The 27,178-nt window shown below is 52.4% G+C and overlaps 1 protein-coding gene across 1 annotated transcript; it reads right to left on the bottom strand.

Annotated features, from left to right (window-relative positions):
- Nucleotides 1-29: 29 nt before the first annotated feature.
- On the bottom strand, nucleotides 30-14,845 carry STX1B (syntaxin 1B). The gene is made up of 10 exons (XM_045992930.1): nucleotides 14,705-14,845; nucleotides 6,583-6,657; nucleotides 6,276-6,375; nucleotides 6,086-6,160; nucleotides 3,273-3,346; nucleotides 2,940-3,048; nucleotides 2,684-2,757; nucleotides 645-782; nucleotides 445-555; nucleotides 30-147 (listed from the first exon to the last, which is right to left on the bottom strand). The coding sequence occupies exons 1-10, from the start codon at nucleotides 14,732-14,734 to the stop codon at nucleotides 67-69; spliced, it is 867 nt and encodes a 288-aa protein (XP_045848886.1). The 5' UTR covers nucleotides 14,735-14,845; the 3' UTR covers nucleotides 30-66.
- Nucleotides 14,846-27,178: the final 12,333 nt, after the last annotated feature.

Raw genomic sequence — 27,178 nt, 5'->3', positions numbered from 1 at the left:
GGGTGGGGGGGGTATTGCTCCCGATGTGATGGGGGAAGGGTCTGGGAGAGACGGGGGTGGGGGGGCCTACAAGCCCAGCGTCCCCCCAATGGACGACGCCAAGACCACCCCCAGCACCACACAGCAGATGATGATCATGATTTTCTTCTGCAGGCAGCAAGGTTGACAGAGAGGAAGGACAGAGACAGACAGAGAGATAAAGAGAGACAGACAGATGCGGGGGAGATGGGGGAGGAGGTGCGAGGAAAAGAGGAGGGGAAAGAAAACAAAAAAAGGAAGAGGTCAGAGCCAGAGAAAAGGCCTCCCTCTGGATTTCAACACTCACCTCAGTCCTGGCCTGAACCTACCGAAGCCTTCCTCCGCTCCAGCCCACCTGCCCTCGCTGCTGCCTCCCCTCCTCTCCCCCACCCCAAGGCCGCCCATCTCTCCCCCCGACCAGCGTACCCTCCGAGCCTTGCTCTGGTATTTCACAGCTTTCTTGGTGTCGGACACAGCTCGCTCCACATAATCCACAGAATGTTCCACGTTGTACTCAATGCGGTCAATCATCTCACCCTGCAGAGGACGGGGTGGGGACTGGGCTGAAGGGGGGGGCACCCCAGGGACCTGCAGGAGAGTCCCAGAAGGCAGGGGAAAGGCAGTACCTGGCTTTCCACAAGCATGGCCATGTCCACAAACATGTCATGCAGCTCTCGGATGCTGGTTTCCAGTTTGATGATCTCGTTGTGCCTCGTCTCGATCTCATTCAGTGCCTGCTTCGTCATCTGTGAGTCCATTTTGATCTAGGGCGACAGGGTGGGGGGGCGGGAGGGGAGGAGCTGCAGACCCCTCTTCACTCCGGAAAGTGTGGGTTCTGCAGCCAGAGTGTCTGGGTTCGAATCTGACCGTCATTTCCTAGCTCTAACTGTGGGCCAGTTGTTTAACCTTTCCGGGCCTCAGTATCCACACCTAGAAAAGGAGGATGATAGCAGTGCCCACCTCCCACCGTGCTTTGAGTTACTGTGTATCCACCGATTAGAACGGCACCTGCCGGGCACACAGTAAGCACCAAAGAGAAGTCTGAGTTACAAGAAATAAAAGTTGGCTTGAACCCACCACCTCCCCAGGGCTTCCTCTAACACACACACACACACACACACACACACACACACACACACCCCAAGGAAGAGCGATAGGGTTGTAGAGTCACCACTAGCATTGGGGGCCCCTGTCTGGTCAAAGGCAGAGAAAGCAAGTAGAAGCAGAGAAGGCAGTGTGCCTGCTCTGGAGCCCCCAAGACATTAGGGAGAGCAGAAATAAAGAATTGCACCGCAGCCCTCAAGAGTCAGAGGGAGAGAAATGAACTCCCATGCACGAGCAGGGATTCCCTCTCCCCCCCAACACCTGGCCTGAGCCAGGCCACTCGCTTCCCCAACTGCTCACTGTTCAGACCCCATTAAGCCATTCCCCTGATCTGAAACCCTCCAGGGTTCCCCACAATTCCTCCCTGCCCCCCACCCACAGTCTGTACACCTTCACCCTATCCAGGGCTCAGTCTCCCTTTCTGCCCTCATCTCCTACATCTCCTCTAAGAGCCCAAATCATCCACTGGCTGTCTGGCAAGTGGTCCATTCTCCCTATCTCCATTCAATCTGCTCCCCTTCTCTAGGGCTTTTTGCCCACCTCACCACGTCCAAATGTTCCTTGTTTCTTAAAGCACAGCTCCATGCCACTTCCCCCAGGAAGCCTTCCCTGACTCTAGGAGTTAACTGCTACCTTAGCAGTTGCACATCCGTCAGGCAAGATCCCCGAGCACCCTGCATTGTAATGACGGGTTTCCGTTGCACTGACGGTGGGCTCACCGGCAGGGATCAGAACCCACCAGGCTCCCCTCTGTTCTCACACGGAGCCTGGGCAGAGCTGTTTGGAAGGACTCCAGGCTGCTACCTGGCCCTAATCAATTTGCTCCAAAGCTAATTTAACCAAGATCAGTTCTCTAAATAACAATTTGCTGAAAACTGCTAGACAGTCCCTGAACAGACTCGAGCTCTGGTCTAGAAATCTTAACCAGAGCCATCCTGCCATCGGAAGCAGAGACAAAACTGGGCAGGCCAAGGCAAAATCTACAAAGAGAAAGGAGAACTACAGTGGGGGAAGCCCATCCACTCACATTTAAGATGACAAAGGCAGGGCAGGGCGTAAAACTTTAGCAAAACTAAAACTGGTATTTTTTTCAAAATTTCATAATGTAGGCACATTACTCATTTGGTGAAATGCCCCGCTTCGGCAGGGAGTAGCGTATCTTCTCAGGACGTCAAAGCCCTAACTGCTAAGAGACCGTGTATCTCTGAATCCTGGCTCCAAGGCCCTGTGCATGTTATTTAACCTCTCCGGTTAATCTCTGTGTCAGATGTCCTCACTGGTGAAATCTGGCTCCCTCAGAGGGTGGTGGTGAGGACCAGATGAGACAGTAGGTAAATGTAAATACGTAAGGTGCTTAGAACAGTGTGCGGCTATGCCACACGTGGACCATTTTTATGGGGGGTGCCTTCCTGCCCTGCTCCCATGGAAATCCCCAGCTCCAGGTCCTGGCTTCCCACTGTCTGTGATCCCAGAGTGGACTTAGGACCTTAACTCAACCTCAACTCGGGGAGGGAGAAGTAAATGTTTTCCAAAGCCGGACCCACCCCCACCCCGGGCTCACATCATCGGTGAAGATGGCCAACTTCCCGCTCTCCAGCATATCTTCCAGTTCCTCGTTCGTGGTGGTCCTTCCAGCTGTGGGGAGAAAGGCCTCCCTGCTCACGGACTGGGCCAGTCCAGGTGCCTGAGGTGGTGGTATGGGGCAGAGACCCAGGAGACCACCCTCCCACCCAGCCTTCGGCCTCCACGCAAGGCCTGGGGAAGCCACGGCAGAGGGCTGGGGCAAGCCGGGAAACTCTGAAGCAGGGCACACGCACTGATCTCCAGCTGCCGCTGGATCCGGTCCTTGCAGCGGTCCCGGTACTTGGACTGGGTCGCGTTATATTCGGTCATTACTTCCACGAATTTCCGGGAGAGTGTGGAGTGCTAGGGTAGGGGTACACACACATCAGGAGACTGCGACAAGGTGGCGAGGAGGCCAGTGGCGGATGCAGCGGGGAGGAGGAGCTGAGCTGGCCTGTCGCCCTGCCCTTCTTTAGCTTGCGCCAGCTCTGGCCGCCCACTCTCACTTCCCGGCTCCAACCACGGCTCCCTTCCCAGTCCAGTCCAGTCTGGTCCAGTCCCCGCCCCTCCAGCCCATAGCCTCCTACCTGGGTCTTACGGATGCGCAGGTCCGCCGAGGAACGGTTCAGCCCCTCCTCTTGTTCAATGCTTTGCTCGATTGCTGCGGTAGAGAGGGTACAGTGAGCAGCCTGGGGAACCGGGGCATGTGGGGAAGGGATCTGGGACGTAGAAAGCGTCGACACCCCAAGGTAGGCCCCGGGCCTGTGAAGAGATGTCACCCCCCATGGCGAGGGCAGACAGTAAAGGGTCCAGGCTGCGGGGACAAGAGGTGGGTGAATAGAGGACAGACGTATCAGTGGGTCTGGAAGGCAGGTAGGAAGGAAGATTTAGGGTCACCGGGTCACCAGACAGAAAGGAGCTACTTTTCTGGCGGAAGGGTTGGGTCCTGAAAGGTCCCACAGCTGTAACTCCTGCTTGACCCCACGAGGGTCTCCAGCAGGTGGGGAACTCTCCACTTCCTACAGCCTCTGGAAAGAGCGCGGGAACGCGTCCTGCGGTGTTTCTGGCGGAAGGCTGGCACTTCAGGTGGGTCAGGTTCTTCTAGTGGCCGCCTTTTTCTTGGAAAATTCTAGGGGGAAGGAGGGATATTCCGACAGAAGATAGCTCTCCCCCAGCCCTGCAAGGTGATCTCTGTTTCTGGAATTCCCACTTCTAAAGGACGTTCTGGAAAAGCGCACAGATTAACTGGGAGTCCTGCTTCTGGATCATGCTCTCCTGACATCCATCCTTCAGATTTTCTAAAAAAGAGCTTGCCTGCGATAAGATCCACAGTGCTCTGAAAATGCAGCAGGGATGAATCACCAGGCCCTCCAGATCTGGAAGGGCCTCCAGGCCATTCCTGAGAACATCACTCCTCTGTTCTGCTGGGAGCAGGAAAGGTTGGGGGCTGAACAGCACCCCAGTGCTCTCCTGCCACCAATGGTGGGCACAGGGACTGAGTGACACTTCTGGCCTGCCTGCTGCGGAAAAGGCACAGGAACATCAGGCACAGCCAGGGAGGTCGGAACCTCTGGCCCCTACCGTGACCCTGTTGTCAGACTTGGGTCTGGGGCCAAACTCCATAGTGAAGGGTCCTTCAGAGTATCTCATTGACTTCTTTTTTTTTTTTTTTAAGATTTTATTTATTTATTTGACAGAGATATCACAAGTAGGCAGAGAAGGAAGCCGTGGGGCAGGGGGAGGGAACAGGCTCCCTGCTGAGCAGAGAGCCCCATACGGGGCTCGATCCCAGGACCCCGGGATCCTGACCTGAGCTGAAGGCAGTGGCTTAACCCACTGAGCCACCCAGGTGCCCCTCTCATTGACTTCTTACAACAATCCTGAGTTCAGTGATAATCCGCCCATGGGTCACGCTAGAACCTGAGGTTCAGCCAGGTAAAACGACTCACTTAGGGTCACACACAAAGCCCAAGCTCATGCCACCAAGTAGCTGGAGAAAGATGGAGGAGAAGAGAATGTCTCTTTTTCTGGAGGTCTGGAAGGTCAGCTTCTCGATGTCACTGCTACTTTTCCTAGCTCTTTCTTGGTCTGTTTCTGGACTCACACATAATCCACGGAGCCTACCTCATGGTCTTATATAGAGTGTTAAGATCAGAGCTCGGTGGGCCCAAAGAAATCTTTACGCCCAGGGATTTTTAAGCAGAGTTCCAGAGAACCCTGCTTCTGAGAAAGAACCTCAGCAGCCATTGCTGGGAGGAAAGGGGAGACCAGGTAGGTAGGGCGCTGAGCCTCCCAACCCCAGTGCAGCCAGAACAGCCTGTCTTTTATGTATTATATATATTGGAGTTCTTTGTAAGATTTCATTAAGGAAAAAAAAAATGTGCTACCCCCTGGAAAAAAAAAGCCTACTTTGGAATTGCTTCTGTTTTTCTTACTGAGCCAGTGAGGAAGCCGAGGGGAGGAACAAGTTGATGGAACTTGTCCAGAACTGACTTGGTGATGGAAGTTGAACTCCCTCTGCCTGGCTTTGTACTTAATGTGCTCCCAGTTTAAGTCATTTTCCTTTCCAAGATGCAAGTGTAAAAGGCTTATTTTTACTGATCAGCATTGGAGGCTCATACGTGACCTCCCACTGAGTGCGGGAACACATGGAGTCCCTGCTCTCCTCTCTCTGGACCCAGGTAGGTGTGTTCAAGGCCAGGCACCTGACCCGGCACCTATTCCCCAATGCCCTGCACTGTGCCTCGGACAAAGTAGGTGGGTGGCAAATGTTTTCTGAGGCTGAATTTACCCCATCACGGTAACACTGCTATTCCCCTGGCACGGGCAGACAAGGAGGTTCCCAACCCACAATGCTTTGGGGGAAGGTGGTTATTACCAGCACCCAAGTCCTTAAATTAGAGTGAATACATAAGCATTTGGCAGGTCCCTCCTGAAAGCTTGCCAGCTCCTGATGTCAGCCACACAATCCAATCTGTCCTGAGCCGAGGATACCAGTTCAGAAGCATTTGCTGGGCCCACCTACTGGGTGCTTAGCGCTATGCGCGGCACCTGCTCTGGAGAAGGAAGGATTTAATGAAACTGAAACCACTTGGAAGCCTCTGTTTTCGGGTGGACCTTCACGCTGGTGGATCCAGCCATGCTGAGATGCACCTTGGACAGAAACCCTCCTCTCCCTCATTTCTTTGTCATGTATGTTTCTCCAAAGATCTGGATCTGGGGGTTTGTGCTTTCTCACTGTTTAGGAAGCTGGGTCCTGGAAACCTGTAGGCACTTCTTCCAATTTTAGTATATGTGCTGCCGAAGCGAGCACCCTGTAGGCACTTCTTATAGAGAGGCATGTTTGGTCCAATGAGGGCAGAGTTGTTTTTCCCCTGAGTCTAGGGATTGCATTCCTCACCTTTCAACTTGGAGCGAACCTTGTTGGCCGTCTTCTTGATGTCTGCGGTGAGGTCCTCCAGCTCCTGTTTGGTCTCTGAGAGAAGAGCCAGAGCAGATAAGAAGTCTGGAGGGGAGCCCATCCCCCACCTCCTCCCCCCTCAACACTGTCCACCCCCATTCCGCTGACGGCACCCAGCAGCAGCACTCACTCTCATCTGGGTTGGGGGCGGCCAGGATGGCACTGTGCTGTTTTTTCACTTGCTCCACATCCTCTGACAGTTTCTCAATGCAGCCCCGGATCTCTTCCACCTGCGGTACCAGATCAGCTGTACCCAGCCAAGTCACTGAGCCAGGCAAGGGGCCCTGGGGCTTAGTCGGGGTTTGGGTAATCCAGAGTCGAGGGAGAGGTAAAAAGGCCAAAAGGGTGTAGGAGTGGAGAGCAGGGGTGGGAACAGGGCAAGGGGCCTGTTGCCTGGGGGCCAGCTTCTGGGTCTGGAGCATCAGATGTTCAGTTACCTGTTCAAAGAACTCATCCATGAAGTGGTCGCGATCCACATGGACCACCTCCTCTTCATCATCACTGTCTTTCGCCTGGGAGGCAAAGAAAGGTAGAATCCATGAACAGTCCCTATCCTGAGTCTGATGCTCCCAGCTCTAGGTTCAGAGCAGAGGCCTGGGAACGGGTCCTCTGCAGGGGGCAGGTCATCCGTAGGTCAAATGCAAAAGCCTCAAGCGGTCCGAATGAGCACTAGAAAAATTGTGGAACAGGGTCCGGGAAGCCAGGTAGCTGATAGCCCAAGGGACACCTTGGAAGGAATTAGCAGAAGGCACCCTTTCAAGGGTGGGTGTGACCCCAAGAATGCAGTCACCCTGGGAGGGAGGGAGATGACACCCAGGACAGCTGCCACTAACTGGTATCATAGCTACCAGCTAAACGTCAGCCTTGCAGGAATTGGCTCTGGGCTCCAGGAAGGGGTCTGGAATGGAAGCCCCTGGAAGCTGACTCTGGCCGCTTATCTCCCAGCCACTCCTGTCCAGGCCTCACTTTGCTCCCCTTCTCTTCCCCTCCAGCCTCCACCAGACCGGCCTCGTCCCCTGTGCAAGGTCACTTCACTGCCAGCTGCGAGCGCCAAGCTGAGCGAGCATAGTCAAGCCCAGGAAGGGCTGGAGGAGACCCATGGGCAGCACCCCGAGCCCCCACCCCCACCCCCGCTCCCCGTGCCTGCCCCCTCCCGCTTGCTGTCACCCCCTCCCGGCTCTGCCCCTCTGGCGTATTCACTTGCTTTCATCTAGCCTCTCCCCACTTCACACCCACCTACTCTCACTTGCCTGGATTTCCCAGTTGCAACCTGCAGCTGCTCAGCCCTCCACCCCCAGGGCTCAGAGACACAAAGGGATTCACCCACCCACACCGCCCCCCGCCCCCCGCCACCGCCAGACAGACCAGTGACACAGACAGAAGGGCTGACACACAAGGCACACAGAAATAGGCCCCCCGACACCCACGCGGAGATACACTGACACGCTGATGTTCACCCACACGCGGCCCCACGGCAAAGCTGCCTGCTGCCACGCGTGGCCACACAGACGTGCACCCGCAGCCCCAGGGACGTCGGAGAGCACCCTGCGGGCCTCCTCTCCCAGGCTCTCCCAGCCTCAGGCCTGCACACTCATGCGGAGCCAGGGAAGAAGACCGGGGACGGACCGGGCTCCTGGGTGCTCCACGCTCCTGACTGGAGACTCTTCTCCGCTTGGGGCAGAAGTCTGAGGACAAAAAGCTGAGCCCGTCAAGCTTAATTACACGTGAAGCCCTAATCAGCCCCAGTGGAAATTTAAACAGACTTCCGGAAACAACCTAGCCCAAACGGGACAGAATCGGTCTACCCGAGCCTGAATGACATCGAGACAGGATCCGAAAGTGTCCACCTGGAGAACAGCCAGTTGGGATCCAGAGACAGGAGCTCCTGTGGATCCCCGACAGGGTCCAAGCAGATCGCAGACAGGACCTGACAGGAACCAGACAAGCTCAGACCCAACTAGACTTGGGGCAGACAGATCCCAGACAGCTCAGATCGAACCTAGACAGAGCCAGATGGGGCCGAGATGCAATCTAGGCAGCCAAGTGACCTCGGAATCAGCAGAGCCCCGACAGCCCCGGGAGGAGCCTGCGAGCCTGGGGGAGCCCTCCAGCTGCACGCTTTCCATGCCCCCCCCGACAGGTTCCTGCCCAAACAGAATGCAGGGGATTCTCCCTACAGACACTGGGCCCCACCCCACGTCAGAAAATGTATTCAGCACTTCCAATGAGTTTCCAGACGATCCCGAACATCCACTGGGAAAGGGAGGCTCCTCTGTCTCTGTGCACAGCTGCCTTTGGAAGTGGGGGGGGGGCACAGGTGGGGCTTGGGTACTCGGAGAGGACTTCTGGCTTCTCAGGTCTCCACCAGATCCAGGGTTACCCCGATAGACCTTGGCCCCAAGAGGCTCTGGGAGGCTCAGCTCCTCTCGGAGGACCCACCAGCTTCCCCTGATGCCCTGCCCTCAAGCCAGCTGTCCCATGGGGTCTCCTTCCCCTAGAGCCAAAACCACTCCTCTGCCCTTTCTCTGACTTGGGCCCCTTCCTAGCTGCCCAGAGGTCATGGGGCGTCCCTCTGGCCTGGGAACTTTCCTGTTCTCCACCTTTTCCCCAGGCCAACTTTCGACCTTCTAAAGTCTGATTTCCCTTTCTCTCTCTCCTGTTTGTCCCCAGAGCCAAGTTCCCCTCGATTCTGCCCTGGGGCATCCCTGGTTGCCTGTTTACTTGTCCTTGAGAGAGGAAGAGAGGTAGAGACCCAAGGATGACTTACTTGGTATAATAATTAGAGGGAGCTGAGAGCTAATAATCCTCTACATTTCACAAACACTTTTACATCTGTAATCCCTTTTGATCCTGACCACACGGGCCTGAAAGGAAGGCTGAGCAAATATCACTGTCCCCATTTCACAGATGAGGGAACCGGGAGGTCAGGGAGGGGGGAAACGGAAGTGACCCATCCAAGGGCGCCTGGGCTGAATGGGCCGGCAATCATAAGCATCTAAGACAGACGCGCCCCCCCCCCCCCCCAGCCCTTCGAAGGCTCGAGGCCAGGCCACCTCCTTCCAGGGCCTCTGCCACTAGCTGTTTTCCCTATCAGCTCAGCTCCTGCTAAGGCCCAGTCTGGTGGGGTTCTGTGCCCTGAAATCCTGGGGAAATATTATCTTTTAACAGCATCTTCTACCCGGGCCTTACATCCCTGTTATCTCATTAACTTTCTTTAAACCCTATCAGGGCCCCTGGACAGCACAGTTATAATTAATGCCAAACATTTACATAGCATGTGATAACGAGCTGGGCACAGTTCTATGCCCTTTGGATATTTGTCCATTTAATTCTTACAAAAGCCTTTCTTGAGGTCGGTATTATTACAGCTCCCTTTTATAGACAGGGAAACTAAGGCACAGAAAGGCTAAAGAACTTGCCCAGGCTAGCAGTTACAAGGCCACATGATTTCTGCCTTCTGGGCTTCAGCCTCTGCCTTAGCTAAACAGCAATAATATCTGCCCCAAATGCTGGGCAGGTGGAGGCAATGAGTCCAGGCAGGAAAAATGCCTAATGCTGCCAGAAAGACGCAGTGTTTCGTGAGGGTTGGCTGGTACCCCCTGCAGCTCCTGTGTTACAGATAAGGAAGCAGGCTCAGAGAGGTTGCCTGACCTTCCAAAGGCTTCACAGCAAAACAGCCCAGAGGTGGGACCTGAATGCCAAGTGCTTAATCCCAGGCTTCCCCGGACCCCACTCCACCCCGTCCTGCTCTGCTTATCCCCAGCACTGCTGAACTCCTGTGGCCAGGAGAAAAAACCAGGAAGGCCGGCCAGGCTGCAGGAAGAGCCCAGGTAGGAAGCCAGGCCTCGCCCTCCTCTGTGATCTGAGACAAACCTCAGCCCTTCTCTGCACCCCAATCGGTCTGCGGAATGGGCAGGCTGGTGCACCAAGGGCCTCCCTGCTCTGAGGGGTGCGCGTTTAATAACAACTGCGGCCTCCATTTGAGGTGCTGGCTGGACTGAGGGAACGCAGGCTGTGGGCAAATGAGATCACCCAGGAAGAGATGATCACATGCGCCGGATCCGCTTGACGGACAACTCAAGCCTCAGTTTCCTCATGTCCGAAATGAAGGAGATAAGAAATCTAACACGTATGTACTAATGATGGTGAGCTGGGCCCTGTGATAAGTGTTTTGTGTGTTTCATTAACCCTTATAAGCACTCCATGAAGCAGATACTATTCTTACACCCATCTGACAGAGGAGGAAACTGAGGCATGGAGAGATTAAGTGACTCGCTCAAGATGATACAGCAGGCACCATCCGGGGGACCAGGTTTGAACCCAGGCCCTCTGCCCTTCCTACTCACCAGCTCTACCAGCGCTTAAGAGCATTCCATGAGGGACTGCAGAGGCCCTGGGCGCCCTGTGGCTCTGCCTTGGGCATCAGGGGCATCAGATTCAAGCCTCCAACTGCAGTCTTTCCCATCAGAGAGACCAGCGACCCTTGGGCACACCCGTGCGGGGAGACAACAGAGACAGATGTGTGGATGGAAGGAGAGGGACACAGTGAGCCAGCAAGTCAGGGACCAGAGACAGATGGTGAGAAGGTGACTAACATAGAGGCGGAAAGAGCCTGGTGTTGGGTGACAGCAAAGTCATAGAGCGCGCTCGTGTGTGTGTAAACACACATGCGTACCCATGCACACAGCACACACGTGCTCACGCGTGCTCCTCGGGGTGCAAGCATGGCTCGATCTAGAGGCGGCTGCCTCTCTTCGCCGCACCCCCACTCCTGTCCATCTGTCTCCCTGACTGGGCCTTTCTGCCCTCCCCGCGCCCAGCCTGGCCCTCCCACCCCCACCTTGCCACTCCGCCCTCTCCCTTCCCCACCTACTCCCCTCCGAATCCTCCCTCTGCCCCACTGAGTCATTCATTCACCTAGCAAACGTGTATGAGCTGAGCCACGTTCCCTGGCTGCTGTTGAGAACACAGTGGTGGATAAGACAGGAAGAAGGTCCTGCTTCCGAGAGACCAAGGGAGATGAAGAATGAACAAGACGGGTTCGGTCTGTGCTAGCTAGCAGGGGCTATCAGGGGTGGCTTTTTTCAGGATGGTCGGGGAGGGCCCTTCCGGGGCTGGGTGACATTTGATGACACAGAATTTTAGGCAGAGGGAACAGCAGTCCACGTGGAGGGAAGAGCATTCAAAACAGAGAGACCAGCAGAGGGAACAGCAAGTGCCAAGGCCCTGAGGCAGCGGTGAATATGGTGTGTCTGCATGGCAGAATGGAGCCCTGTGCAGTTGGGGGATTGGCAGCCCATCACCAGGGCTCTGCTGGGCCCTGCTCACTCATGGGGTCACTCTTGCCTGCTGTCATTCAGGCGTGCCATCTAAGGCCTTCTCTGTGCCTTGCCCATATCTGAGTGCTACCCAGATGACTCAGTCCCTGCCTTCAGGGTGCGTGGCTTGTCCCATCACAGCCCCCATGACCACCGGGCCTCAGATTTGAGCCTCCCTCACTGAGGGCCTTGCCAGATCTCTCCAAAGTCCAAACGCAACCCCCCATGCTTCTCTTTCTCCCCAGTTCTCCCCTCTACCCCATTTACTCCTCTTTCTCTCCTCTTGAGCCCCATCCCTGGCCCTGCCCCTTGGACCCTGGAGCACCCATCAGGCTGACGAGCTCCCGTCCAGCCCAGCAGCTCCCAGCTCGCACCCAGAGGTGCCTGGTGAACTAGAAAACAGAAAACCCTGGTTCGGCACCAGCTCTGCTTACCATCTGTTTGACCTCGGTCAGGCTGCCTCTCTGGCCCTGTCTACTCCAAAATAAATTAGGGGTCACATCCCGCCCATCCCAGGGGGCTAATGTGATGAGGTTCAAGGGAAATAAGCAAGTCAGCTGTAGAATAACAAACACTCACAGAGCACTGGGTGCCCAGGGCCCTTCTAGGCACCTTTTGCCTATTACCTAGTTCCAATCCTTTGGACAACCCAGCGAACAGGTACTATTGTTACTCCCAATCCACACGTGAAGAAACTGAGGACCAGAGAGATGAAGAAACTTACCCAAGGTCACCCAGGAAGTAGCAAAGCTAGGATTTGAACCCAGACAGTCTGACTCCCAACTCTGTGCCCTCACCCGCTACGTGATAAACAGATCTGAGAACCCCTGGGGAACGCTAAGTCCTGCTGGAAAGATGATCAAGTCCCTTGAGGTGACACCCCCCTCCGGCCCCCGCCATCCCTCTCAGGATCACAGAGACTGCTTTAGCAGGCCTCTCTCCTACCGTGCCCGGTCTCTTCTGCCTCCCAGTCTCCTCATTCTCAACTCTGGTGGGGAGACCATGGCACTCCTTGCATCTGGCAGCTTCTTTCCACCCTACCCACCACCCCCCTCCCAAATCTCCAGTCTCTCTGAGCTGTGACTAACACCAGAGCCATTTGCCCTAGCCCCCTTTACCCCCCCATGCCACCTCCCACCTCCCCACCTGGCTGCCCACCCCTGCAGCCCCAGCAGCCAGAACTCCTTGCTTCTGGGCAGGGGCCTATCTGATCCACTTGGACGAGGATGCCATGCTCTGCCTCCCCCTCCATCCGTGTCTTAGGACTTTCCCTCCCTCCCTCTGATTATACCTCAATTTGCCACCACCTCACCTCCACAACCGCTTTTCATTTCTCTGGGTTTAGGAGTCAATGGAATAGTGTTGGCGGCAGGGGATCTGGGTTCCAATCTGAGTTCCTCACTTGAGAGCTGTGTGACCTTGGGCCAGTTATTTAACCACTCTGGGCCTCAGTTTCCTCAGCTATAACGTGAGGTAATCTCTCAATCTACATACCTCACCAGGAGGTCAGCGAGGGTCTCATGAGATTGTGGATGGCAAACTGCTTTGGAAAATGCAACATGAGAGAAGGGGAGCTCGGAGCCAATGTGGGAACCAACCTGCCTGCCTGCCTTTTCCTGGCTATGTGACTCTGATCAAGTTACTTAACCTCTCTGGGTCTCAATTTCCTTACCCATAAAATGGGATCAAACTAGTACCAGGGTTGTGGTGAGGACCAAAATGAGTAAACATGAATAAAACGCTTAGGACAGTTTCTGGCACTAGAAGGTTGATTATTTTTATTACTGTCCTTTAGTGGATGCCCGGCCCCATACTCAGCGGAAGTCGAATACAGAAACCTTCAAAATTCCCTCTTTCAACCACCAGTTTCTCCTTCCTTCCCATTTGCCAACACATCTTTCCCCGGAAACAGCAATAGTCATTTTATCTTCCAGCCCCTTCCTCCTAGCTTTCTATAGCCTGGTTTCCCACACCCCTATCCCGGGGGCTCCCCAAAACAGAGCTTTTTAACCCCAGTGTGGAGACTTCTGTTTCAAAGATCAAAAAAGCAGAGACTCATGTCAACTTGCCAGACTGAAACCCAGATTCCCATCTGATCCTCCCACCCACTTGCTTGGTGACCTTGGGCGAGCTCTTGCTATCTCTGAACCTCAGCTTCCTCATCTGTCAAATGGGGTAGTAACCCGGGGAAAGGGAACAACCAACAGGGTCCCCCTGGTAGAGACCCAGGGCGTCAGGATGCATCATGGCTGGGGCTAGTACTTTCTGAGCATAACACCACAGGCCCCGAGCACACAGCAGACTGTCAGCTTTGTCTCCTCGGACCCCGGGTCATTTCTACGAATCCCCCAACATTCTCCCTACCCTAGAAACCGGTCTCATCAAGCCCCTCCAAGAGGCAGCCTCCACTGCGGGCATCAGCACCACCCTCCTCCCCTGTCACCCAAACTGCCTGGCCAGACTCCCGAAGCTGGGCCTCTTCAAGGCCTGCAAACCAGGGGCCCACACCAACCAGCCCCTGCCTGTTCAGGATGCCCCAGTTCCCCCCAGCAGAGCATGGTCCGTGTCACACAACCCAATTCCATGGCCCTGTGCACGGAGCCTCCTCCCCCTCTCTCCTCTGCAACCCATCTCCCACCTCTGGGGTCACCCCATCCCCAGCCCTGGCCCTCTGGCTGTCTCCTGAGACCACCCCTTCCCTCCTTGTCTCTGAGAGAGGCCCCCTCCCCACAGGGAGCAACACACGCGTGTGCTCACACACACATATACACTTCAGTCACTGCCAGGTGTTGGCATCTCTGTCCCAACCTGTGTCCTTCCCCATAGCACCCCCCAAATCTTGGTCCCGCTAGACTCAGCCTGGCCCAGTAACCGCCCCCATCTTTCTAATTCCGCAAATCTGCCCAGGGGAGGACAGTACCCTCCAATTCTCTCCTGACATTCACTCTCTCCCATCCCGGGTTAGACCCCCTGGCCCTCCTGGGAACATGGGTAGCCAAAGCCTCTGGAACCTCTCCTGCCCCCTCGAGTCTTCATGGCCTCCAACCTCTTCCAGCCACCATCCCCAAAATGCAGGTTCATTGGAGACATCAGGTGCCTCCAGATACTGGGGTGCCCCTACCACCAACCTCCTCCAGTCCCGTCATTTGCCCCTATGTCCCAGCACCTCCCCCACTCCACCCCCACGCGCTCCCCCAATATCGGGGTCCCGCCCCCCCATTTTCCCCACCCCCAAGCTCACACTCCGCAGCTCCTGAGTCCGATCCTTCATCCTGCGACGGCTCCTCCTCCTCTTCCTCCTCGTCCTCCTCCTGCCTCTGCTGCTGCTCCCTGCCTCCTGCCTCGGGGCTGGAGGCTGGAGTCTGGGGGCGCCGGGGGGGCACCCGAGCCGCTGGGGGGCCCGCGGGCGGGGGCGGGGCCGGGGGCTGCGGGCCGAGGGCCGGGCAGGGGCAGGGGCCTGGGCCGGGCTTGGCTCTGCCGGGGCTGCGGTGGCGATGCGGCTGCGGCACAGGCTCGGATGGAGGGATGCGGGAGCCGAAGCGCGGGGGAGGGGGGCGGAGGGAGGTAAGGAGGAAGGGAGGGAGGGGGGAACCGGGAGGGGGCGGGGAGCAGGGGGCATGCGCAGCGCCCAGGGCTGGGGGCGCCTGGGGGTTGTAGTCCGGGGGAGGGGGACCAAGGGGGAGGGGGAGTGGAGAGGCCTAGAGGCGGGTGGGGAAGGGCAGAGCCAGAGAAGGAGGGAGAGATTTCGCTGGGAGACAGAGGAGATGCGGCGGGAGGCAGGGAGCTCCTTGCTGGGTTGGGGGTGGCGGGGTGGGGGTGGGGGCACGGCAGAAAGGAGGTAAGGGGAGTGATTTCAGGGAATAACCCGGGGAGGGGTGCAGTGGATCCCTTTACACCAGGAGATATAGGTAGACTTTATGTTTGGTGTCTGCGAGTATCTGTGTGAGCCCGGCTGGACCACCTCTGTGTGTTATCCCTGCAGGAGGTTCTTTGGACACTAGAAATAGCAAAAGTGACCCTCTAGGTGGCTTTTGTGGTGCAAGGAATCAGCCGAGCCTGAGAAAGGCAGGGACTTGTTTGTTTTGGGGTTTATTCTGCACAGCCTTCCCCACTCTATCTGTGCCCATCTCTGAGCAGCAGGGGGTCTCAGAGGTCTGCTTGTCTACCTCTGGGAACGAGGGGCTCACTACCTTTCCTGACCTCTTGGCCTATCTTCCCATGGCTCTGACTGTTGAAAAGGAAATTCATCCTTATTGGGAAGGGAGTGCTGGTACCCCGGCAGATGCGAGTACCCTCCGTCCTTCTCCTGGATCCCCACCTCTCTTCTCCCCATCGCCATATTTTAACATCACATCAACAACTCCACCCCTGCAGTGGGCTTTGGCCCCTTGACAGGCCTTGAACCAGCTTCTACCAATATACCCCATGACCTTCTTGATGCCAAATCCATCGGCCACCGGTTACGCCTTACCCTTCAGGATCTTTCGGTGACATATGACCCTGATGACTTCTCTCTTTTTGAAACCCTCCCCTCCTTGACTCCCAGCCTGTTTCCAGCCTGCCTTCCCCCACCTCCACCCCCAGTTTCTGAATGTTGTTTTCCAGCCTCCTTCCAGATCCATTCTTTCTCCCACAACCCCTCTACATCAGGGTTCCCTGGGCCCCACCCTGGGTTCTCCCTTCTTCTTTCTTTACCCTCTCACTTCCCAGGGTCGACTGCACCGACTTGCCCACAGTACCCACATCCGTGCCTCCAAGTCGGACCCTCCTCCTCAAAGACAGCCCCTGCTCCGAGCACTGAGAACAGAGAGGCGAAAGATGTCATCAGAGATGCGAGGAAGTCCATAACTGCAGTGAGTGAGGCCAGAGCTTTGATGGAACCTCCAAGAGTGTGACGGCCTTGCCTCCTCCTCCCAAAGTGCTCCTTCCTGTGTTCTCCATCAGAGAGGGCATCTCGGTCAGCCAGTCACTGAGAGCAGATAGAAGACTGACCTTGGCTCCCTCTCCCATCCCCATAATGCTGCCATGTTCTGAGCACATCCCCACCCACCCACCCACCCACCTGGGTGTCATGCAGAGTAGGTCCTAGAATCTTTCCAACCACGTAGCTGCTACTGCCATTATCCCAAGTGCACAGATCAGGAAACTGAAGCTCGGAATGCTGAAAGGATGGCCCTAAGTTCACAAGATTAATAAAGGACAGGGCTGGGGCCCTCGCAGACATCCTGTGATTACAAAACCTATTCTTGTAAAACCACAGTGTTGTACCTCCTCCCTCAGCTGTCAAATCCAGAGCTGTCTCCTGGGTCCTCTCCCTTCTCACCACCTTGGCTTAGTCTAAGCCCTCGTTGGTTTTCACCCGCAGCATCACAACAGTCCCCTCTCTGGTCCTCCCAATGGCAGCCCCCTCCTTGTGTGTCTGTGTCCGGTTTTCTTTCCAGGTGTTTGTGTCCAGGGTGATTGGGCCCTAAACAAATGGGGTCCTGTCAGTCCCCTGCATCACCAACTCTACCCCCCACGCTACCCCCCATGACCCCCCAGATTACACTCGGTAGCTGCTCTGGCCTTTGAATCCCACCACCCTTACCTCATCTCTCCTACCACTTCCCCTCCTTGGGCTGCAGACCCCCAGCCTTAACCACACCATGGGATCCCCGACTCCAGACACCCCATACCCTTTCACTGTGCCATCTCTCCTCTGCCCAGTACTCTGTCTTGCCCCTTCTAGGATAGTCAGACTTCCCATCCTTCATGCATTTCCCAGCAGTCTAGGCAAACTGCCTCATGAGGTGTGGGCTGAGTCAGCTTCTCCACTAGACCAGACTGGGCCTGACTCATGTCTGCTTCCCTCGCTTCCCTCCAGCAACCAAGGTCAGGCGCAAAGCAGATGTTCACTAAAAATCTCAATGAACAAATGAATGAATGCATGGTCTATTCCTTCACACCTTTACCCAGGCACAGGGACAAAGGAAATAAGGCCCACGAAGGCGGGGACCTTTGTGTGTTTCATTCGTGGCTGATTCCCCAGTGTCACGAAAGGCACCCAGCACATAGAAGGTGCCCAGATATTTGTGAAATAAAGGAATGAGTGAAATATGTACATCTCAAATCTGGCTGCAACTCTAAAGATGGACACAAGAACACACAAAAGATGACAATCGTAATACCTCTCATTGCTCAGGGATTTTTTTTTAATATTTTATTTATCTGACAGAGAAAGAGCACGAATAGGGGGAGAAGCAGAAGGAGAGGGAGAAGCAGGTTCCCTGCCGAGCAGGGAGCCCGAAGCAGGGCTCCATCCCAGGACCCTGGGATCATGACCTGAGCCAAAGGCAAGCACCCAACTGCCTGAGCCACCCAGACGCCCCTGTTCAGGGATTCTTAAAGTCCATCCAATAACCCTGTGAGATGGGTCACCTGGACCATGCCCCAGCCTCTCATGCCGTCCCTCCTCCCGACTGGCCTTTCTAAAGCATCAGTACAAGCAGGCCAGCACGTGCTCGGAAGGTCTCCCCACATCCCCACTATTGGTAAGATAAAGCCCAGACCTCCCACCCCGACTTCCCACTTCAGCACACACCACCATCACTCGTGCACCCCAATTCCATTCCAAACGCTCTTCCCTGCATTTCCCCCCCATGCTTTTTCTTGTGTTCCTCTTGACCCCTAGAACACCCTTTCCTCTCACATCCCCAAGCCCCTCTCCTACCCTGCCTTCAGGTTTAGCTGCTTGGGCTTTCTTGACCTTTCTGAAGATGGAGGGGAAAGCCTGTTAAATATACAGATTACCAGGTGCTTCCCTGGAAATTCTGATTCGGTAGAGCTGTGCTGCAGCCCAGAAATCTGGGTTTTGAGCAACTACTGACAGAAAGTCTTATGTTTAGTCAAGTTTGGGAACAACAGTGTATCTGGACTGTGCTGAGGCTAGGTTATGCTACGTAACAAACATCCCCCAGAGCTCAGTGATTTAATGCGACCAAGGCTTACTTTTGCAGCGTGCTTGAGTTACTTCCTGTCCTTCAAGGAAGATTCAGTACTTCATGTACTGTACTGAATCTTCCTTGAAAGATTGAAAAAAAAGAAAAGAAATTTCTTTCTTTTTTTAAGATTTTATTTATTTGACAGAGAGAGACATAGTGAGAGAAGGAACACAAGCAGGGGGAGCGGGAGATGGAGAAGCAGGCTTCCTGCGGAGCGGGGAGCCCTCTGAGTGCTCAATCCCCGACCCCGGGATCATGACCTGAGCCAAAGGCAGACTCTTAACAACCGAGCCACCCAGGTGCCCCGAAAATCTCAATTCAAGCAGATGTGAAAGAACACTGTTGTCCTGTGCTTCCATCCCTCACATCAGGCTTTTAGGTTTTATTCCTCATGGCCCTGGAATGTGGCCGCTCAGGCTCCTCCCTATTTCCACTGCCCATTCAAGCCATTGTGAACCTGTGACAGGAACATAATGTCAATAACGTGGGTAACAGTAGAGATGGTAATAGTTAAATCTTACTTAGTGCTGATCATGTGCCAAGCCCTGCTTTACGTGTTTTGTTTGTATTAGTTAATCTTCACAACAACCATCTGAGGTTTTCACCGACAAGGGAACAGAAGCACAAAGAGTTTAATTTGTTCAAGGTAGGAGCTGGGATCCAATCCCAGCAGAAATCCTGGACTATTGGCTTAGCTGGTTGGTTCTCTTAGCTGGTTGGTATCTGACTGCCCGGGGCCTCATTCCAGCCCTTCTCTTCATCAGAACCAGAGTCCACATCCTGCCGCAGAGACTGGATCATGGCTCGGACTTTGGAGATATATTTTGGAAGAACTGATGTCATTGCAATACTGACATCTTCCTGTTCATTTACACGGTATATCTCCCCATTAGTTTGGGATTTCTTTAAAATCTTTTGATAAAATTGAAAATGTTCTGTCATGGGGTGCCTGTGTGGCTAAGTTTGTTGAGCATCCAACTCTTGATTTCGGCTCATGTCATGATCTTGGGCTTGTGAGATCAAGGCTGGCATCAGGCTCTGTGCTCGGCAGCAGTCTGCTTGAGATTCTCCCTCTCCCTCTCTACCCCTCTCCCACTGAAATAAGTAAATAAAATAAAATTTTAAATTTTAAAATTTTTAAATAAGTAAAAAAAAATAAGTAAATAAAATAAATTTTATTTATTTATTTGGCAGACAGAGATCACAACTAGGCAGAGAGGCAGGCAGAGAGAGGGGGTAGGGGAGGCAGGCTCCCTGCTGAGCAGAGAGCCCAATGTAGGGCTCGATCCTAGGACCCTGAGATCATGACCTGAGCCGAAGGCAGAGGCTTTAACCCACTGAGCCACCAGGTGCTCCAGTAAATGAAATATTTTTAAAAAAAGTAAAGTGTTCTTTAAAAAAAAAGATTTTATTTATTTGTGTGTGTGTGTGAGAGAGAGAGAGAGAATGAGAGGGGGAGGGTCAGAGGGAGATGCATTCTCCCTGCTCAGCAAGGAGCCCGATGTGGGACTGGATCCTGAGATTCCAGGATCCTAGCCCGAGCTGAAGGCAATGAGCCACCCAGGTGCCCAAAAGTAAAATGTTCTGTCATAAAAGACATGAACATATTTTTAAAAGGTTTCCTTAGGTACTGTATATTTCTATAAATGGTATTTTTCCATTTCCTAATAGTCTGTTGCTGTGATGTATAAAGACAATTTATTTTAAGTAATTTCTCCTATTCCAGCAAACTTGCCTGCACATATAGCGAGAGGCAGATATCCAGGGGTGATCTAGGACCCTCCTGCTCCCTTACCAATTTTTCCAGTCTGCAACCATGTCTGATAGACTCTGTCTCTTTAATGGATATTCTATCCCTACCTCCAGGCCTCATTATCTGCTAACTGATTTCCCAATCAACCTTCACCTGACCAGGACCACTGCCAACCCTTAGTGCGCCTTTGTGTAAATAGAAAAAGGTGTCCCTTCCTCATGATACTTGATCTCCATCTGGCAGACAATTGTAATAAATGTTCAGATATGCGGATGTCCACGATGTGGTTGGGGCCTCTCTTGTGTGATCGCTCCCATCGCGCCCACAGGCACAGCCATGTATGGTCTCCCTACACATGGCCACCAGCAGGATCCTTGAAAAGTGAAAGTTTGATCATAGTATTCTGTTATGGGCTGAAAGTCTGTGTGCCCCCCCAAATTCATATGCTGAGGGCCTAACCCCCACTGTAACGGTATTAGGGGGGTGGGGCCTTTGGGAGACAATTAGGTTGAGAAGCCATCACAAGGGTGGAGACGTCCACCCACCAGGGAGACGTCCCTGATGGGACAGGCGCCCTCATAAGAAAAGGAAGAGAGACCAGAGGTTCCTCCTTTTGCCCTGCGAGGGTGCAGCAAACCATCTGCATCCAGGAAGAGCGCCCTCACCAAGAACCAAATCTGCAGGCACCGTGATCTTCTTCCAGAACTGCGAGGAATAAATGTCTGCTGGGTAAGCCGGCAATCTGTGCTATTTTGTAACAGCGGCCCAAGCTGCCTAAGATGTGTTTCTTTGTTGGAAATTATTTGAAGGTACCTTCTTTCTTTGATATAGTTATTTAAAATAGGTAGTACTTTCACAGATTCAAAAATCTAAACAACATTAAAGGTTGACAGTGGAAAAAAAAAAAGGTTGACAGTGAAGATTCTTACTCTTGACAACTGTGCTTACCACCTTGTTCTCTTCTGTAACTTTCCAGGATTTCTTTGAGGATACAAGCACACGCACACACACACACGTGCACAGACACACATACACACACAGACACACTTTTTTCTTCTTTTTTAAAAGATTTTATTTATTTATTTGATAGAGAGAGAGAGAGAGATCACAAGTAGGCAGAGAGGCAGGCAGAGAGAGAGAAGGAAGCAGGCTTCCTGCTGAACAGACAGCTCGATACGGGGCTCGATCCCAGGACCCTGAGATCATGACCTGAGCTGAAGGCAGAGGCTTAACCCTCTGAGCCACCCAGGTGCCCCCACACTTTTTTTTCTTATACCTCAATAGCATGATCTACTCATTCTACACCTTGATATTTGACTAACAAGTTATTTTAAAGCACTCTCACATCAACGTCCTCATCCTTTTTCACAGCTGCTTACCTGCTGATGGACAAGTCTGCAAACAAAATCCAATGAATAACATTGATGTATATGTCATTTCATTCATGGGCAGATAGAGTGCATTAAAATTCTGTTTCTCCCTCCCCCCCACCTTTTGCAGCTGGTATGTACTTGTGACTTGCCTAAAGACTAATTGAAGAAGCAATGTCTACAACTTCTGAGCAGGGCCTCAGGAGACCTTGAAGCTTCTATTCTCACCCTTTTGGAACCATGAGGATGCTATGCTATGAAGAAACTCAGGCTGGCAGCACCGGCTGGCTCAGTCGGTACAGCACGCTCCCTTGATCTCAGGGCTGCGAGTTCAAGCCCCACATTGGGCAGGGAGCTTACTTAAACAAACAAACAAACAAACAAACAAACAGATTCAGGATGACTGACATACCACATGGAGACAGTGGCCCAGCCCCCCTCTAGCTGACCGGGCCATCAGGGCTAAGGTCTCAGACAAGTGAGTGTGACAGCCACGAGGGACCATCCAGGCCCAGGCTGGATGTCAGCTGACTGCCATCACTTGAGTAATCTAGATCAGATCAGCAGAAAAACCACCTGGCTGCCCTTCGAATCTAGAGAAACAATAAATCGTTGTTTTATGCCAGTGTTAAGGTGGTTCCTTGGGAAGCAATGGCTAATTGATAGAGGTAGGTCTTCAGATAGATTTTTGCAAATGAGAATGCTGGCTCAAAGTGTGTATACATTTATAATTTTGATAAATAATGTCTGGGTTGTATCATTTTGCATTCCTTCCAACGATGGGTGAAAGTCCCTGTTTCCCCACAGTCTTGCCAAAAGAGTGTTTCGTCAGACATATGGGTTATTGCTAATGCAATAAAGGAAAAAAGGCATTTCAGTATCGTCTTTTCATTTCTCTCATTATGTGTGATGTTGACTATCTGCATATGTGTTTAAGGCCTTATGTATTTTCTCTTTTGTGACCTGTCATGTTCTTTGCAAATTTTTTATTGAAATGTTGGTCTTATCAATATGAGGAAAACCTTTAAATAGCAGAGAGATTACCCTTTGTATATGATAAGAATTGCAAATATTTTTCCTAGTTTATTATTTGTCTTTTGATTTTGCTTTGATTTTTTTTAACCATGCAGAATTTTTTCCATGTCGACAAACGTATTAATCTTTTATAGCTTCTGACTTTTGAGTTGGAATTGGAAAGGCTTCCTCACTTCAAGAGTTATAAACGATTTTGCCCATATTCTCTTCTGGTATTTTTAGGGGGTCTTATGCTGACAAATTGTGTGATCCATCATTTTTTTTCCTGTCTTTTATTTATTTTTTTTGGGGGGGGGAACACTTCTTTTTTTTTTAATATTTTATTTATTTGACAGAGAGAGATCACAAGTAGGCAGAGAGGCAGGCAGAGAGAGAGGAGGAATCAGGCTCCCCGCGGAGCCGAGAGCCCGATGTGGGGCTCGATCCCAGGACCCTGAGATCATGACCTGAGCCGAAGGCAGAGGCTTTAACCCACTGAGCCACCCAGGCGCCCCTGATCCATCATTTTTAAAATGAAGTTCAAGGCCAAGGTTATGGCACATGTGATCAGGAGTATCCCACATGGAGAGGCAACAGGAGAAACAAAAGCTAGCTTATGAGATTCTCAGGAGGAGATGATGCATCCTGTTTGAAACATGTTGAATTTAAGGTGCCTATGGGACCCCCAGGAAGGGATGTCCAGGAGACAAGTGGATTCAGGGATCTGGAGCTCAAGAGAAAATTTGAGCCTAGAGATATGGATTTGGGAGGCAGCCCATGCATGCCAGTTAAAGCCACAAGAATGTGTGCAGTGTCTGAAGAGAGGTTCTCAGATGGAACTCTAGGGAGTGGTCAAGGTCAGGCCACAAACACAATCATGAAAAGAGAGCTGTGGGGGCTTTCTCTCTGGGGGCCTTGGGGCTTGGCACAAAAACCACCTCAGAAACTTATAGGATAAACAGAGGCCCTTTATGCCAAACATACACGGATGTCTTTGCTCCTGGGGAGTGGGAAGAAGGCAAACAACTTCCCAGCAGTCAGCCCTACCCAGCAGGTGTGGAAGAGAGAACTTGCGAGGACGCCTGGGTAGCTTTGTTGGTTAAGTGTCTGCCTTCCACTCAGGTCATGATCCCAGGGTGCTGGGGTAGAGTCCTGCATGGGCTCCTTGCTCAGCAGGGAGCCTGCTTCTCCTTCTGCTTGCCACTCCCCCTGCTTGTGCTCTCTCTCTGACAAATAAATAAATAAATAAAATATATTTTAAAAAAAAAGGGAAGAGAGACCCTGTGATGGGGAGGGGGAAAGGCTCAATCTTGCAGGTAAAGTCCTCCCCTCTCCTCCCGACAGATGATCTAAAGCAGGGCTTCAATAGGTGGCAGCAAGTTCCCAAAGGTAAGTGGACACAGGGAGCCTCCACTAGCCCATGCTTTCCTTGGACCATAGTGGAGTGGACAAGAGCCCAGAACCTAGACCTCTACTTTCTGGGTTCAAATTCTGACTCTCCCCTTTGCTAGGGTGTAACCTTGGGCAAGTTACTTAATATTACTGTGGCTCAGTTTCCTCCTCTGTAAAATGAGGACAACAACAGTACCTACCTCATAGAACTGCTATGAAAATTAAATGAGTTAATATTTACAATGTGCTTATATTGGTGCCTGGCACATAGTAAATGCTATACACATATTAAATTTAAAAACAATAATTTGGGGTATCTGGGTGGCTCAGTGGGTTAAAGCATCTGCCTTCGGCTCAGGTCACAATCCCAGGGTCCTGGGATCGAGCCCCGCATTGGGCTGTCTGCTCACCGGGGAGCCTGCTTCCTCCTCTCTCTCTCTGCCTGCCTCTCTGCCTACTTGTGATCTCTGTCTGTTAAATAAATAAATAAAACCTTTAAAAAAATAAAAACAATAATTCCATTCATTCATGAATATTTATTGTCCAGCTACCATTTGCCAAGCACTGTTGGAGGTCCTGGAGACACAGCAGTGAATAGCACAGGGGAAAATCCCTGTCCTCGTGGAGCTTCTGTTCTGGTTAGGTGGAGAGGAGGGGTGAAGACAGACAATATAGAAAATAAATATAAAAAATATAAGAAAACATATGGTGTGTCAGATCCAGGTGGAGACATGAGAGACCTGAGAAGCTGGCAAGGCCTCCAGCCTTGCACCTGAAGCACAGCGGGGTGCAGGAGTTGGAAAGCAGGAGACCCTGGACCGGCAGCAGAGTGGAATCCCTGCGGAGAAATTGGGGCCGCTCACCCCCTCGGTGTAATAATCATCATCATCACTGCCACATAAAAGCAACAAACACTTCTATAGCATTTATTCCGTACCAGGCCCTATTCTATTCACTTTACATATATCATCTCATTTAATCCTACAAGGTTGGTACCATTATTGTTCCCATTTCTCAAATGAGGGAACTGAGGCATAGCAAAGTTCTGTAACTTGCTTTCGTGAGCTGTATGATGAGGTGAACAAGCTAGGATTCCAGCCCAGGTCATCTGGTTCCAGTACAGGTAGGATATTGGTAGGCTGGACCTGCAGGTGGGGGGCACCGTACGGGCTGCCATGCCTTGGGACTGAGTAGGGCCTGACCTTCCCACAGACTGGAAGGAACACACAAACAGAGCCCTAATACCTATACATCCAAGACCCAATATACTTAATGCACAGTTCAAGGTTGTTCAGAGGGCCCAAAAGGAATAACCCCAAAACCATGAAATAGAGATAAGGACTCAGCTCTGGAGAACTCCATCCCCATAGCCATTCTCCTTATGTGGTCCCTGCTCCCCACCCTCTCCCCATACCACTCTGTAAGGCTTTAAGCCCAGCCTCCTGCGACCTTAAGTCACCATTCCAGAGCCCTGGGATCCCACCCAGAGACCACAAATACAATATATGAATGAATGAATATCATAATCCTGGGAAATTTAACAAAGGCACCAACAACTCCAGACCCAGCTGGGAACCAAGAAGGCAAACCATCAAGAGGCCAACAGAGAGGCAGGTGGGACTGGTGATCCTAGAGAGAGCTTGAACCCACAGTCGTAAAATTCCACGGAGGGGGCAATCCTCGACAGTTCGCAAGACCTTTCCATAGCCTTTCTCACCTCACTTGATACTGTTTAATTCTTACCTTAGGCAAGGCAGAAATTACGAGACCAATTTATCAAATGGAGAAATTGAGTCCCAGAGAAGAGCGATGAGTTATTTAAGACCACATGCAGGACTGGGAGTCAGATGCCCAAAAGCCCTTCCATTGTCCCACTCAGAGAGACAGAGTAGGAGAGAGAGAGAGAGAGAGAGAGAGAGAGAGAGAGAGAAGGGGAAGGAGGCAGGGAGGCAGAGGCTGATATAGAAGACTCAAGAGTGGAGAAATCCTCCTTCATGATCTCCAGGAGACCCTAAGGGGCAGGGCTTAGCCTCCTGAAAAACCCTCCAACCCTCCTGTAGGTTGATCAGAACAGCACACCATCTTCACTTCTTCATTCCCAACCCCAGGCAAGCTGGGTTCTGAAGGGAAGAGATGGATCAAAGCTCTTCAAGTAGAATCAGACAGCATTTTACAGTTTCCAACCTCATAATCAATGAACTGTAGAGCAGGGAATACCCATAAAGATGATCTCCCCATCCCTCTACGCCACCCGTTGGATATAGATGGGAGATGGAGTCCTGGAGACAATGAAGTCACTTTCCAGAAATCCACACCAACTCAAAGGAAATCTAGATTCTCCTTACCAGGGCATACTAGAGAGGGGCCCTTGTTTCTTTTGGTTGACACTATAAGTTTCCTGGAAAGAGCCCTTGGAATCCAGGAGACCTGATTTTTACTCTGGCTATGCTGAGACTCACTGAGTGGCCTTGGGGACTCCTCTTACATAATGCAAGTTTCAAAAGTGGAAGGTATTTTGTCTCTCGGGCCCTGATTTTTCTCTGACCCCTTGAACAGTCTCTGCGCTATAATAAGTGCCTAATAAATATCCATTGAATGGTCATCTAAAGGGCTAGGGCTGTGTCACCATGAGAGGCTGACGCCTGTAAGACAGACTAGGGAACCACAAGCTTTATCTTCAGATACATGAATGGCTCAAGTTCTGTCCACAGATATTTACTGATGGCCCATATGTGCTGGGTACTGGGTATTCAGGTAAGAACAAGACAGCCATGCCCTGCCTGAAGAGCTCACAGTCCACTAGAATGTGGAATGTGTGCACATTTTTTTGTGGGCTTCAGAGGGTAGACCCCAGTGCTAGGCAGGGAGTTAGATGTAAGAGGCAGACTGCTCAATAGAATACAGACATTTTTCTCAGCTTTAGTTGCCCTGAAATGGTCTCATGCTCATAAGGTGGTGAGTGCAGCGGAACTGCAGTGTTCAAGCAGGGCGCCAACCGCCCACCTGTCAGAGGCTGCGCCAGGAGTATGCGGGAAAAGAGATTTCTGTCTTGGGTGAGGTCACTTTCCACCCCCAGATTCTCTGCCTACAAAACCCTGCAATTCTCTGACGCTGGATCTTATTATTTTCCAAATTTCAAGGTCTCATGATGCTGACAGCCGCGAATTCTAAGTTCCCTGTCTGCCCACACCCCCGGACCCAAAAGA

The sequence above is a fragment of the Meles meles genome, chromosome 21 (assembly GCF_922984935.1).
Source record: "Meles meles chromosome 21, mMelMel3.1 paternal haplotype, whole genome shotgun sequence".
Lineage (NCBI taxonomy): Eukaryota > Metazoa > Chordata > Mammalia > Carnivora > Mustelidae > Meles > Meles meles.
This window is presented reverse-complemented; position numbering and strand designations above follow the sequence as displayed.

What these genes read in the sequence shown, in the direction of transcription:
- STX1B (XM_045992930.1), bottom strand. Translation starts at nt 14,734, where the DNA reads ATGAAGGATCGGACTCAGGAGCTGCGGAGT. An exon ending in CGCCCCCAACCCAGATGAGA is followed by an intron (nt 6,161 to 6,275) that starts GTGAGTGCTGCT and finishes CTCTTCTCTCAG; the next exon opens with AGACCAAACAGGAGCTGGAG. An exon ending in ACCAGAGCAAGGCTCGGAGG is followed by an intron (nt 148 to 444) that starts GTACGCTGGTCG and finishes TGCTGCCTGCAG; the next exon opens with AAGAAAATCATGATCATCAT.